This window comes from Silene latifolia, chromosome 1 (genome assembly GCF_048544455.1).
Source record: "Silene latifolia isolate original U9 population chromosome 1, ASM4854445v1, whole genome shotgun sequence".
Lineage (NCBI taxonomy): Eukaryota > Viridiplantae > Streptophyta > Magnoliopsida > Caryophyllales > Caryophyllaceae > Silene > Silene latifolia.
Window position 1 is genome coordinate 18,540,617 of NC_133526.1, and position 11,550 is coordinate 18,552,166.

The 11,550-nt window shown below is 39.9% G+C and overlaps 2 protein-coding genes and 1 non-coding gene across 3 annotated transcripts; all 3 read right to left on the reverse strand.

Moving 5' to 3' along the window:
* Positions 1 to 1,018: 1,018 nt before the first annotated feature.
* Positions 1,019 to 1,454, reverse strand: LOC141641306 (uncharacterized). Its single transcript, XM_074449978.1, has 2 exons — positions 1,293 to 1,454; positions 1,019 to 1,210 (listed from the first exon to the last, which is right to left on the reverse strand). Exons 1-2 carry the CDS (start codon positions 1,452 to 1,454, stop codon positions 1,019 to 1,021), a joined length of 354 nt encoding a protein of 117 aa, XP_074306079.1.
* Positions 1,455 to 7,881: 6,427 nt separating this feature from the next.
* On the reverse strand, positions 7,882 to 7,962 carry TRNAL-AAG (transfer RNA leucine (anticodon AAG)). The gene has a single exon. It is a non-coding gene; the product is annotated as a tRNA-Leu (tRNA).
* A 384-nt stretch (positions 7,963 to 8,346) lies between these two features.
* On the reverse strand, positions 8,347 to 11,169 carry LOC141653929 (F-box protein At5g07610-like). Its single transcript, XM_074461804.1, has 2 exons — positions 10,502 to 11,169; positions 8,347 to 9,043 (listed from the first exon to the last, which is right to left on the reverse strand). Exons 1-2 carry the CDS (start codon positions 11,062 to 11,064, stop codon positions 8,404 to 8,406), a joined length of 1,203 nt encoding a protein of 400 aa, XP_074317905.1. The 5' UTR covers positions 11,065 to 11,169; the 3' UTR covers positions 8,347 to 8,403.
* Positions 11,170 to 11,550: the final 381 nt, after the last annotated feature.

The window sequence follows — 11,550 nt, forward strand, 5'->3', positions numbered from 1 at the left end:
GTTGTGAATACCTTTAACAACGGGTTAATAAAAATAACACCGTTGTGAATGACATTCACAAATACCCGCGATAATATTCAACAACAATGTATTAAACAAAGAACCGTTGTTAAAAGTATTCACAATTTTGGAGGTAAAATTACAACAACGGGTATTAAACAAAGAACCGTTGTTACTAATAATTTCAACAACGGGTATGTAACATAAACCCGTTGTCAAAAGACTTCATAATTTTGGAGGGAAAGTTACAACAACGGTTATAAATAGGACAACCGTTGTTATATTATTCCCTCCAAAATTTTGAGACACTTTCCACAACGGAGAACACCCAACAACAACGGCTTTTAACCGTGGTGAATACTTTTAACAACGGTTTCACTAAATAAGCAAACCGTTGTAAATACCTTCTACAACGGCCGCTTTAACAACGTCCGCTTTTTTATTTTACAACGGTTTTTACCCGTTGTTATAGGCTGTATCTGTAGTAGTGTGTGTTACTTAATCATGCTAAATTAAACCCTCCTTAATTTTTTATATTCCACGTCATTATATATAAGAAAAAAATTAAATTGTAAAATTATTCAAGAAAACTGAGTATTATTGAACTGTAAATTAATAATGGTATCTCATTAATTGTTAATTTTTCTCGTTATTATATTTTGTTTCGAGAAAATAAAATTAAAACTGAAAATTAATCTAAGAGAATTGAGTAATGTGCTGAAATGTATCTTTTTAAAAACGTATTTTTTATACCACAAAACTAATAATTCTAACTTATAAATTATCTCAATTTTTTTTTGTCATGAAAGTAATCAAAACGATTTATAGTTTTGTTTATACATAGTATGAGTCAAGTGATTCTCAAATAATAGCATCAATAAAAGATTTAATATCTTATAAATTATTAATAGCTTCCTTATTTTAAAAAATGTTTTTGGAGGGAAAATTTTAGAGTTCACCTATTCTTTTAGTAGATAGGGGATGATACGAATTCAAATCCAAACTTTGGTTTTTATAGTCAAATTTCAGCACACTCTCTAACAGAAGTATTCCTATGGAAATTTATTTTCCACTTATTACGGCATGACTTATGGTTATCGTTATTCTCTAGTAACAAAAAGTTGCTAATATTGTAAAGTTCCCCCTCGTGAAGAAGAGGTCGAAATTGTCTTATGAGCCTATCATTGAATGACGCTTGAATCTTGTCATTCTGTAGGGGCAATATAAAATTGAAATTAAGCGGGTTATTTTAAATATTAGATTTTGACATATATATCTTTAAATTACATTACCTTTTCATCCAAGAACACCATCTCTATTCGACTTGTCTCTTTCAGATTGGTCCATGATGGTACATCGTACAGCCTGATAACTCTAACCTTCAACCTCCAAGTTTCCTTGGTGTTGTTGACATCTTTGATAAAGTTGAAGCGTCGAGATTGTGATGCCGCCATGAATATAGGATGATTGTATCTTAATCTTAATATAATTTATTCTTTTGTGTAGAAGGTTGAGTATATATTGGTAATCATATTTATTCGTCTATATATATAAGTTGCAGGATACTATTTGCAAGTTTATTAGTCAATTTAATTTTGGCAGTGATTTTTTGATATCTTATTGTTCCGGGTGTAATTCCAGAGCAGTTATAAGTTACCACCCGTGCTTGTAGAATGACGTCTTTGGTTGAATCCTCCTTGCGGTCTCCTGAAATGATGAACAAACTGAGGGCTCGGCTTTGGGCCGAGCGAACTCACTACGACGCTCAAGTCAGTAACTTAGAGAGGTAAGTTGTTGTTACTTGGCAAAGTACGTATTGTAGAGAGATAAGGAAGATATTACCAGGTGAATAGTGATTCTTAGGTTAAATTGTGGATCCCCTACTCAATGAGAGTAGAGGAGTATTTATAGACTTTCACCTTTTGTCACGTAGTGGCCAAGTGGCCAAGTGGCTAGCAGGTGGAAAGACTGATCTACCCCTCGGCCGAGGGACCTATGGCAGGCCGGCGGGCCCTGTTGACTCACCGCCGAGGGGCCTTGGATATGAGTTCGCGGATGTGTGCACCGGCTGGCTGGTTGCCCCGGCGGGACCCATCTGACAGGCCGACAGGCCTCGTCGGTTAGGCTGTCTAAGCCGTTGACTTGCTGTGGATATCTTTGACCTTGCTCAATATGTTGACTGGTCAGCGGGTGCAGAATATGCCCCATCAATTTGCCCCCAGCGTAGTCTATGCCGTGGTATGGGCTCCGATGTATGCCGAGCGTATATTCTGCGCAAGACAAAACTTCTGCTCCGGCTTCTTCTACCTCGGCGTGGCTCTGCTGAGGCCGTACTATATCCCCCCTCCACATGGTTGTGTAATGGACATCCGATGTGGAAAAGGTAATAACGTTGGCTGAGACCAGGGTGGAGAGTGCCGGTTGTTTCTGATTGCCCCCTGGCCGGTGCTTTCTGGCTTGGTTGATCATGTTGCCGGCGGAGAAACGGGTACTTAGGAATTTTGTTGAGGAAGATGAACAGGCAGAGAGATATGAAGGGGTGTGTTGAAGACGTTTGGTTACTGTTGCATTGATTGACATTCAACTGTTGCAACGATTGACATTCCGTGGTTGCATGTTCGACACGTGTCTGTTTGTTGATTGGCTGACGTTTCATGGGCTGAGTCCTGATTGGTCCTTCTTCATGGGCTTTCCCCTATAAATAGGGCAGTTAATCCCTGAAATTGGCCACCAATTTCATTTTCTCAAAAATTTTCTTTAGACTTTCAAGGGCTTTTCTCTTCTATTTTCCAGTGTCACTACTCCGGCTAGTACTTTTCTTCAAGGTAAACCAACAAATTTTTCTCTTTTTAACTTGTGAGTTTTGCTGTAAACATGTCTTCTGGTGATGCCGGAACTAGTAAACCGACGCCGGGGGGTTCTCCGTCGCGTCCTGATGAGGAGGAGGTGCTAGACGCCATCCCGCTAAGGTCTGGGGGCCCTAGGTCTCCTTCCCCTGAAGTTGACCCTCAAATTTTGGAGGAATGGGAGGATGATGATGATGTTGATGATGACGGAGATGATTTTGGTGATGACGCTGAAAGGGGTCATCCTAATGAGGGGAGGCAGTACGTCATGGATCACGGCGAACCCTGTAAGGTCGGCCCTGACCGTACTTGGACCCATAAGTTCGCCCGTTGTTCCGGCGAGACATTTTTCGAGGGCCATTTCTTCTTTGGCAGGGGATACAAAATTGTTATCACTGAGAGGGGTCAGGCCATCTGTTGCCCTCCACCGGGTTGCACCGGCGTATATATCCGGCATCTGGAGTACGGGCTCCGGTTTCCGCTGAATGATTACGTTATGACCATCATTAGGGCCATGAACGTCGCTGTGGCCCAGCTGCACCCGTTGGCTGTTAGGACCATAGTCGGCTTTGTCTGGCTCTGTCTCTTTAAGGGGGAGGTCCCAATGGTTAATTTATTCCGTCGGCTTCACCACCTTCGGCCGTCGTTTTCTGGTCGCGTCGGATGGTACAGTGTGCAAATGGAGCCGGGTTACATCTCCGTTGATAAGCTGTCTTCTTGCAAAGACTGGAAGGATCGGTGGGTGTATATTGAGGTGCCGGATGACTATCCGCTGCCCCGGTCCTTCCAGCACCAAGTTAATTTGCGGTGCGAGACTAAGGCGGAGCATGACAGATGGGTTAAACGGAAAAAGCTTAAGATGGACGCCGACAAGGTCCTCTTAATGAGGATGAGAGGTCAAGCGATGAGGCTCTTTGAGACGGACGAGAGTGGGGCGTCGAAAAGATGGATTCCCCAACGCAGATCATTCTTCAGGATGAGCTGCTCTGCCATGTCGGCCTCATACCGGCCCTGGCACAGGGTGAGTGGGGTCGGTGTGAGGCCCATGACTGCTCTCAATGTTTCTGTCCGTTTTGAATTTCGGTTCGTTCCTCGCTTAACTCTTGCCTCGTTTCTTTTGCAGATCACTTTGGCGCGGACCTGTCCGAGAATATTCTTAAGAGGATGGGGCTGCACAAGGATAAGACCGTTCTTTGATTTGCACCCTAAGGCTCGCCCGCGATCGCAGGACGTCGCCGAATGATCTGATGGATCAGCAACTGAAAGGCCTGAATGTGGAGGCGGCCCAGGCGAGGGTTGTTAGTAACATGCCGCGCCGAACGCGAAAATCAAAATCTTTGGCGGTGACGGCATCGACGTCCGTTCCACCTTCCATCCCTTCAGTCCAGAAGGAGACGGTGGAGATCGTTGACATTACTGATGGGGGGGACTCCGATGCGGAGGGATCTCCCCTTATCCGTAAAAAGGAAAGAGCCCACCCCTGCTGCGATACCTCTGCCACTCTGCTGCACCGCTTGCGAGGAGATGCGTCCTCCGAGCAAGAAGGCCAAGCATGGTACGGATATATCCCGTGGCTCGTGCTTAGCCGGTTAATTAGGCGTTCCGATGACAAAGCTTTCCGATACGTCCATGTATACTGACGCGGATGTTTTAATTGATTTTTGTAGATCAACCGTCGGCACCGCCGTTCTCACCGAAAAGAAGTGGAGGAGAGCCCTGTGCAGTCCGGGTGATCAAAACGTCACCGTTGACTCTTCATCCCGAAGGCTTCCCCTCCCAACCGCAGTCGGGTGATCGAACGTCACCATTGACTCTTCATCCCGAAGGCTTCCCCCTCCCAGCTTGTAGCGGAAAGCACGAGGCCGATCAAGAGGCCGGCGAGGTGGAATGAGTTGACCGGTGCTCGTATTATAGAGCGAGGAGAAGGCCGCGGCTCAATCCGCTCTTGAGCTTGCCGCCACCAAGAGGGTGGCCGTGAAGGTGAAGTGGATCTCCTCAATGAGCGAGAGGCTTAGGGAGATGCCGAGAAGGCGCTCTTGGCTGAGAGAAAACTCAGGGAGGACGCTGAAAAGGAGGTCCTTGCTGAGAGAGCCAAGGCTGAGGCCGCGGCGGCTGAAGCTGCTAAGCTGCTGGAGAAGTGTGACCTTGTTCAGAGGCACGCCGACCTTTATTTCCAAAGCAGAGGAATGAATTCGGGGCTGTTTCAGGCCCAGGGTAAGGTGAACCGGAACAAGGACGCTGTCATCGCCCAATATGTGCAGGACATTGAGACGCTCCAAACCGTTATGCTTCCCAACATGTGTGCCCAATACCGGGACCTGGCCGAGGAAGCTGCCAGGGAAGTGATCGGGGAGCTCTTCCCTCTTGATGGCTCCTTTCCGTGGGACAAATTTGACGAGCTGCTTGACGACAAGCTCGAAGCAAAAGAGAAAGCCGCGGAGGAGAAGGCCAAGGAGGAGGTGAGGGTGAAGCAGGAGGAAGAGGTGGCCGCGGAGAAGGCAGCCCTTGCTGAGAAGGCTAAGGCGGCCAAGGAGGAAGCCGAGAGGATGAGGGCAAACAGGCCGCCGAGGCCGAGGCCGAGGCCGCCGGCTAAGGTCGCTAAGAAAGCCGCTGGGTCGCCCATCAACGATGGTGCCGCCACCGCCGCGATGGCAAGCGACAAAGCAGGAGCATAGGAGACGGGCGGTCGTCACCGTGCTCACCCGGTGTCTCGGATAGCTTCACTGCCTCGAGCCAATTATTAAGCCTTTCCTCCCTGCCATCTTTTGGCGCTTTAAATGACATGTCTGTAACCTTTTGCTTTTCTTTGTATTTTGTACAACTTTGGTAGGTTGTGTTTTGGGCTTATCCTTATGGGGACGGCCGTCGTCTGCATTTCTTGTAATCTGTTGAACATTTTTAATACGAGCTCGTTTCTTTTGCCTCCGGCTTGGCCGAGGTTTTTACCCTATTTTTCTGAGTAGTCTTTTTGCGCTAGTAGTTGTTTATCTTAACTGTAAACGTTTTCACTTTGCCTCTGGCTTGGCCGAGGTCTTTTCTCGTCTTCGTCTGAGTTGTCTTCTTACGTTATTAATTGAGTGCCTCTTTTGTTTTCGCCTCGGCCTGGCCGAGGCAGTCTAGAGTGCGTATCTCAACTGTGTTTAACGTTCCCAAGATACGTTGACCGTTCCCATCACTTATAATTTGCAGAATAACATATGCAAAATATCAAGATTTCGAGATTTGTAATATATGAAGCCATATAAGATTAGTGAAAGATTGTCTTATGAGTAATGGTAATTGGAAGACATTTTTTGTAGATATATTATCTAACGTGCAATATTTGGCATGATTGACGGAATATTTTTTTGGCAATGATTTTATATATTTTGATTAGTGAAAGATATATTTCGAGATTTGTAATATATGAACCCAAATTTTTGGCAATGATCTGATTGACAGTATATACTTTTTGGGGCAAAATAATATATGCAATCAAATAATCATCCTTGGCAGGATAAGAAGTTATATTTTGCTGAAATCATTATCCGTGCAATCAAATAATATAATATATGATCTACATTTTATGGCAAGCAAATAATAAAATATGCGATCTACATAATCTGGCAATATTTTTTACGTCATTTAGCACTTAGTAGAATAGATGGTTAATAAAAATATTTTTTAGTAATCAATTTTTATATTAGAATTAGCCCATAGTAGAATGCAAAAAAAAAAAGCCCAATTAGAAAATAAAATTTTAGGTGGGAAAAAACGTAAATTGGCCTATTCATTTAGTAAATGGATTATGGCCTTATGGGTTCTTAATTACATCCCATAAAAACACTTTTTTTCATTGGTTTATGATAAAGAAATTCATTATGAGTTGTAAAATTCCAACCATTTTGCTCAATCCAAAGCTCTATTTAAAGGCTTAATTAATGTCATTATCAAACTTAATCCATTTTCTTAATAGTTTTGTTTTTTCCTAAAATGAAATATAATGAATAATGGGCGAGTAATAGGCAGTTATTGTCAATTTTTTTATTGAGGGGATATTGTCAATTTTTCTTATAGATATATAATTATCCGAAAAATTAATAAAGGAATAGGCTTTTTCACAATTTCACATACGAACTTTACTCTTTACATATGTTTTTTACGATTTTATCCTTGTCATTTTTTCTTATCTCAGTCACTCAAAACTAAATACCACTGTCTCCCTCCCAACTCACCGGAAGTCACCGATCTACCCCACCCTTCTATTCTCCCTGCTCCGACATCCTCTGTCCCGGCCACCCTTGCTCCGACCACCACGTTCATGTGGTTAAACAAATTCTTATGAATACTTTTCTGTGTGGGTGTAAGACCCGTTTATTAAGGCGAATGGTGTAAACTGTTAACCATATTTAACGCATGTGTCTTCAATGAAATAACCTTTCGCATGTATGGTCTAGCATTTAGAGAATACCAAACGGTAAGTGTGGCATATACGGGATCTTTGGTGCATAAGCAACCTCCAATAGTGCAATGGTGTAGATTCACCTTAATATCAGAATGTTTGTGCCACAATAGCCAAAAGAGAATGCAGAGTATTGGGCGGATGGTATGTTCATAGTGACACATTAAATTCCCATTAACAATTAATCGGTATCTTATAAACCTTAATAATTTCAATAATACAATTGAAAAATAATTAAATTACTCAATTGATTAGTGAATTAAGATCCATTATTGAAATCCTTTGAGCAATTAGATTAGGTTTTCGAAAGATAGAATAATTTGATTATGTTTGATGGTAGAAGGGTATTAGAAGGAAAGTTAATGACAAGATATATGTAATGTGAAAGAGTCCGTATGTAAAAAAAATAATTTCATTAATAAAATGACCTTTTTCCTAAAAAAATGGGCATCTTAATGAAATTGAAGCGCACGTATAAGAAAATTGGGCGTCAGGGCGGAAGTGACAACAATAACAATGGGCTTTACCGGTTACGGTCCATCTATACGAAATACTGGGGAGAAATTTTTTTTTTATTAAAAGAAAAAATTAGAATGTTGAGAGTGGGATTTGAACCCACGCCCTTTCGGACCAGAACCTTAATCTGGCGCCTTAGACCAACTCGGCCATCTCAACTTTGCTGTTCCTTAAGCTTTCTAAACTCTTTTATCTAAAATAAACCTCGGCAAAATTTACTGTTAGATATTGACCAGCAAATGAGCTGTTTATCATAAATCCATTTAAGTTACGTAAATCTTTTACGTAAGTTTTTTTTTTTCAATGGAAAGCTCTCCAAATATCACCAACTCTTCAATTTTTAATTTATTTATATGGATATTGTTGTTGATAGTTTGACACTAATCGATGAGTAAATTTAACTCAACTATTAAAAAATGCAAATACTGAGGTCATAACTCACAACGAGATAAATGCGAATATTTTATGACAAGAAATCACCCTTAAAACGACAAATTTCTAATATGGAGTAATAAACATGCGATCAAAATATGCTAAAACAGTAACTTTCCATGTCCAAAACCGAGCATTTGTAAAGACATTTTACACCAAATAAAATGATCAAACAGGACAGATTGTTTCAAAGTATTCATACGCCAAGAAGTCCTTATACCAACTAGAAGCATTGTAAGGTTGACGCACCAATTCACCAAATTCTCTCGAGGCATTGGTTCGAGGATTGAACCGAACAATTTTACCCGGCATGGATAGCACAAGCTCTAAATCGTCACCATCAATGTCGCTCCCACTCTCTGATTCTTCTATACATAGCACGTTACATTCATAAAGTAGTAAAAATCGCGGTGTCCTATCAAGATTCCTTGCCATAATAGGAAATGTTTCAGCCAAAACATCGAGATTAACGACATTTTTGACGAACCAACCGGAGTAATCGTCCTTCATTTGTAGGAGAGTAAAATTGGGAAGATGCCTTTTGACGACGAAGTAGAGGTGATCATTGGATTGGCCAAAGAACTCATGAGAATAAGAAGCGCATTGTTTCCCTAATGGAGGCTCAGGGGTTGATCTTAAGCACTCATTATTGACATCAAAATATAGACAACTTGATGTTGTTTTGAGCCAATGGATGACTCCTTTGCAAAATACACCTTGCTTAAAGTGAAGCACGTCGGTCTCGATAAACGGGTCACCTACCGATTTCCATTGCCCCGTCTCTGAAGAATAGACCTCCAATTGGAACCTTGTTTATTTACAACAAGAAGCCATCATTTGAAACTCAAATTACTATCAATGTTCGATTAAAACTAATGAGAAAAATAAAAGTATGGCCTTAGATTACTCTTTAGCTACTACTCCCTCCTATTCTACATAAACTTCCCTCTTTCCTTTTTCATCTATTCACAATACCTTTTCTATTTCCTTATTTAGTAAAGTTTTATACTTATTTTAATCATCTTACCCCACAATAATACCACACAACAATACTTATTTTAATCACCTCACCCACAATAATACTCCACAATACCTTATCTCTCCAATTACCGAACCCCACTACAATACTTTACCTTATTTTAATCTCTCTGTTTAATTCTAGTGCCCCATAAATAAGGAGGTTTATCTAGAATATAAGGGAGTATTAGGCTGTAAATTGATTGAAATGGAGGAGTTATTATTTTAATATGTATAATTATTTTTATAATATAAGTTAATATTTTAGTATTTCATAAATATATTTATATTTAAAAATATTTAATTTTAGCAAGATTTAAAAATTTAGAAAGGGAAGAGAATAAAATAATAAATTGAGCTCGAGTTTCATTTTTTTAAGGTTTGAGGGGGGCTAGCCTAACCTGAGCCCGGCCAAGGTCAATATTTCGCACTGATCTCGAGCACATTCGAGCTATAATCAAATCATACCATTATTAATTAAAAATTGAAGAATATTTTATTTAATAAATGCTACTCCCTCCCATTCACAATAAACCTCCCACTTCATTTTGGCACAAATATTAAGGAAACACACTACCCCACCATATAATTAAATTTGAACCACACAAATACACTACCCCACCATACAATTAAATTTGGACCACACAAACACTTACCAAAAAAGGAAATAGGGAGGTTATTGTGAATAGACGGAAAAGGAAATAGGGAGGTTTATTTTGAATGAGAGGGAGTATATATGATTCCAATAAACGGGGAGATCAACAATATAATAAACAAATATGTAAGAAAATAATACCCCTCCAATTTCCTATTATCTTCCCATTTCTTTTGGGCACAAAAATTAAGAAAGGAGAAGAAAGAATGAATAAAGTAAAATAAAGTATTGTAAGTTATGAAGTTTATAGGGGAGAGAAAATAATAAAGGGTGAATAATTAATAAAGATTAGATAAAGTAGGGGGAGTTGTTGATTTTTTAAAGGAGAGAAATTAATAAAAAATGAATGAAACTTACCAAAAAAGAAAAGCGAAAAGATAATCAAACTTGGTGAAAAGGGAAAGAGAGAAGATAATAGAAAATTGGAGGGAATAATAATAAAAGTCTGAAAAAATATAGAACTTTTTGGAGACCCAAGGGACTTGATTGTTATGGAGTATAGAAAAGACCTAAGAGACTTAATTTGAGCATTACACAAAGTTAAGGGGCTAATTACCACTTTCGCGCAAAGATAAACAAGGAGTTAATTAATACCTTGATCGATGGCCGAAAAGTTTGCTTACACAAACAATCTTGTAGAAAGGTGAGAGTCTAGGATCAAAGGCCAAGTTAAGCCCGAAATAGCCACCAGGACGAACTCCCTTAGGAAGGGGAACTTGTTTCCGTTGCATTGTCATGGGATTGCATACATAGTACTCAATGTCCGAACAAGAACATAATAATAGACCATTACAAGATTGTACAATGTTCAAACCTAGGGAGTTTTGTGCAGCAACAAATGGCACTGGGGTAGTGTTGTCATTTGATTTAGACGCGACATAGGCATGTGACGAGGCTTGTGGTTGCGCGACATAACGAAGGAAGACTCCTGATAGTCTTCGAGGGTGGCGAAGGGCGTGGGTTTTGATGAATAAGTGGTCATGTGAGATTGAAAGCCATAGTTTTGATGTGAGTTTGAGATTGAATATTGAGTTTGATGGTAAGTGAAGTATGATTTGGGTGGTAAGATCATGATTGTTGCCAATAATTTGCCTTCCTTGCAATTCTGAATATTGTTCATCATCTTCCTTTGACTGGTTGTTGGTGATGCTAGCCATGTTTGAGACTAATGGTCCGAAATATTGTACTAGTAAGCAAGTATAGGTGTTATTAGAGTTGAATTATTGGTGTTACAAATTATTTAATTTTTGTTTTTGTGATGAGTTGACAAGTGTATTTTATGAGTATGACTTGGATGAATATTTTTTATTCCAATTCAATTACCACGTCCAGTTTTTGGGTATTTTTAGATCAGCAACACTCCTGTGAAATCGTCTTACAACATAGAACTAGTTTAGAACCCGTGCAAAATTGCACGGGTATATATAGATACTATGTATAATTAAGTTTAAAAAATCTATACTTTACTCTTGTATTTTTTGAATATATAAATGTGTAGAGCATATATCGTTGTAAAATGTCAAATACACAATGTCGAAAGTTATTATGTACGTGAACACAACTCACTTCATCATTAACAACATTATACAATTGTAAAGTAAGTTTAAGATAATGGTTGCTTATCTTTTATTATCTTTTTCATA

What these genes read in the sequence shown, in the direction of transcription:
- LOC141641306 (XM_074449978.1), bottom strand. Translation starts at nt 1,454, where the DNA reads ATGGCGGCATCACAATCTCGACGCTTCAACTTTATCAAAGATGTCAAC. An exon ending in TGGTGTTCTTGGATGAAAAG is followed by an intron (nt 1,211 to 1,292) that starts GTAATGTAATTT and finishes TTGCCCCTACAG; the next exon opens with AATGACAAGATTCAAGCGTC.
- LOC141653929 (XM_074461804.1), bottom strand. Translation starts at nt 11,064, where the DNA reads ATGGCTAGCATCACCAACAACCAGTCAAAGGAAGATGATGAACAATAT. An exon ending in CTTTTCGGCCATCGATCAAG is followed by an intron (nt 9,044 to 10,501) that starts GTATTAATTAAC and finishes TAAATAAACAAG; the next exon opens with GTTCCAATTGGAGGTCTATT.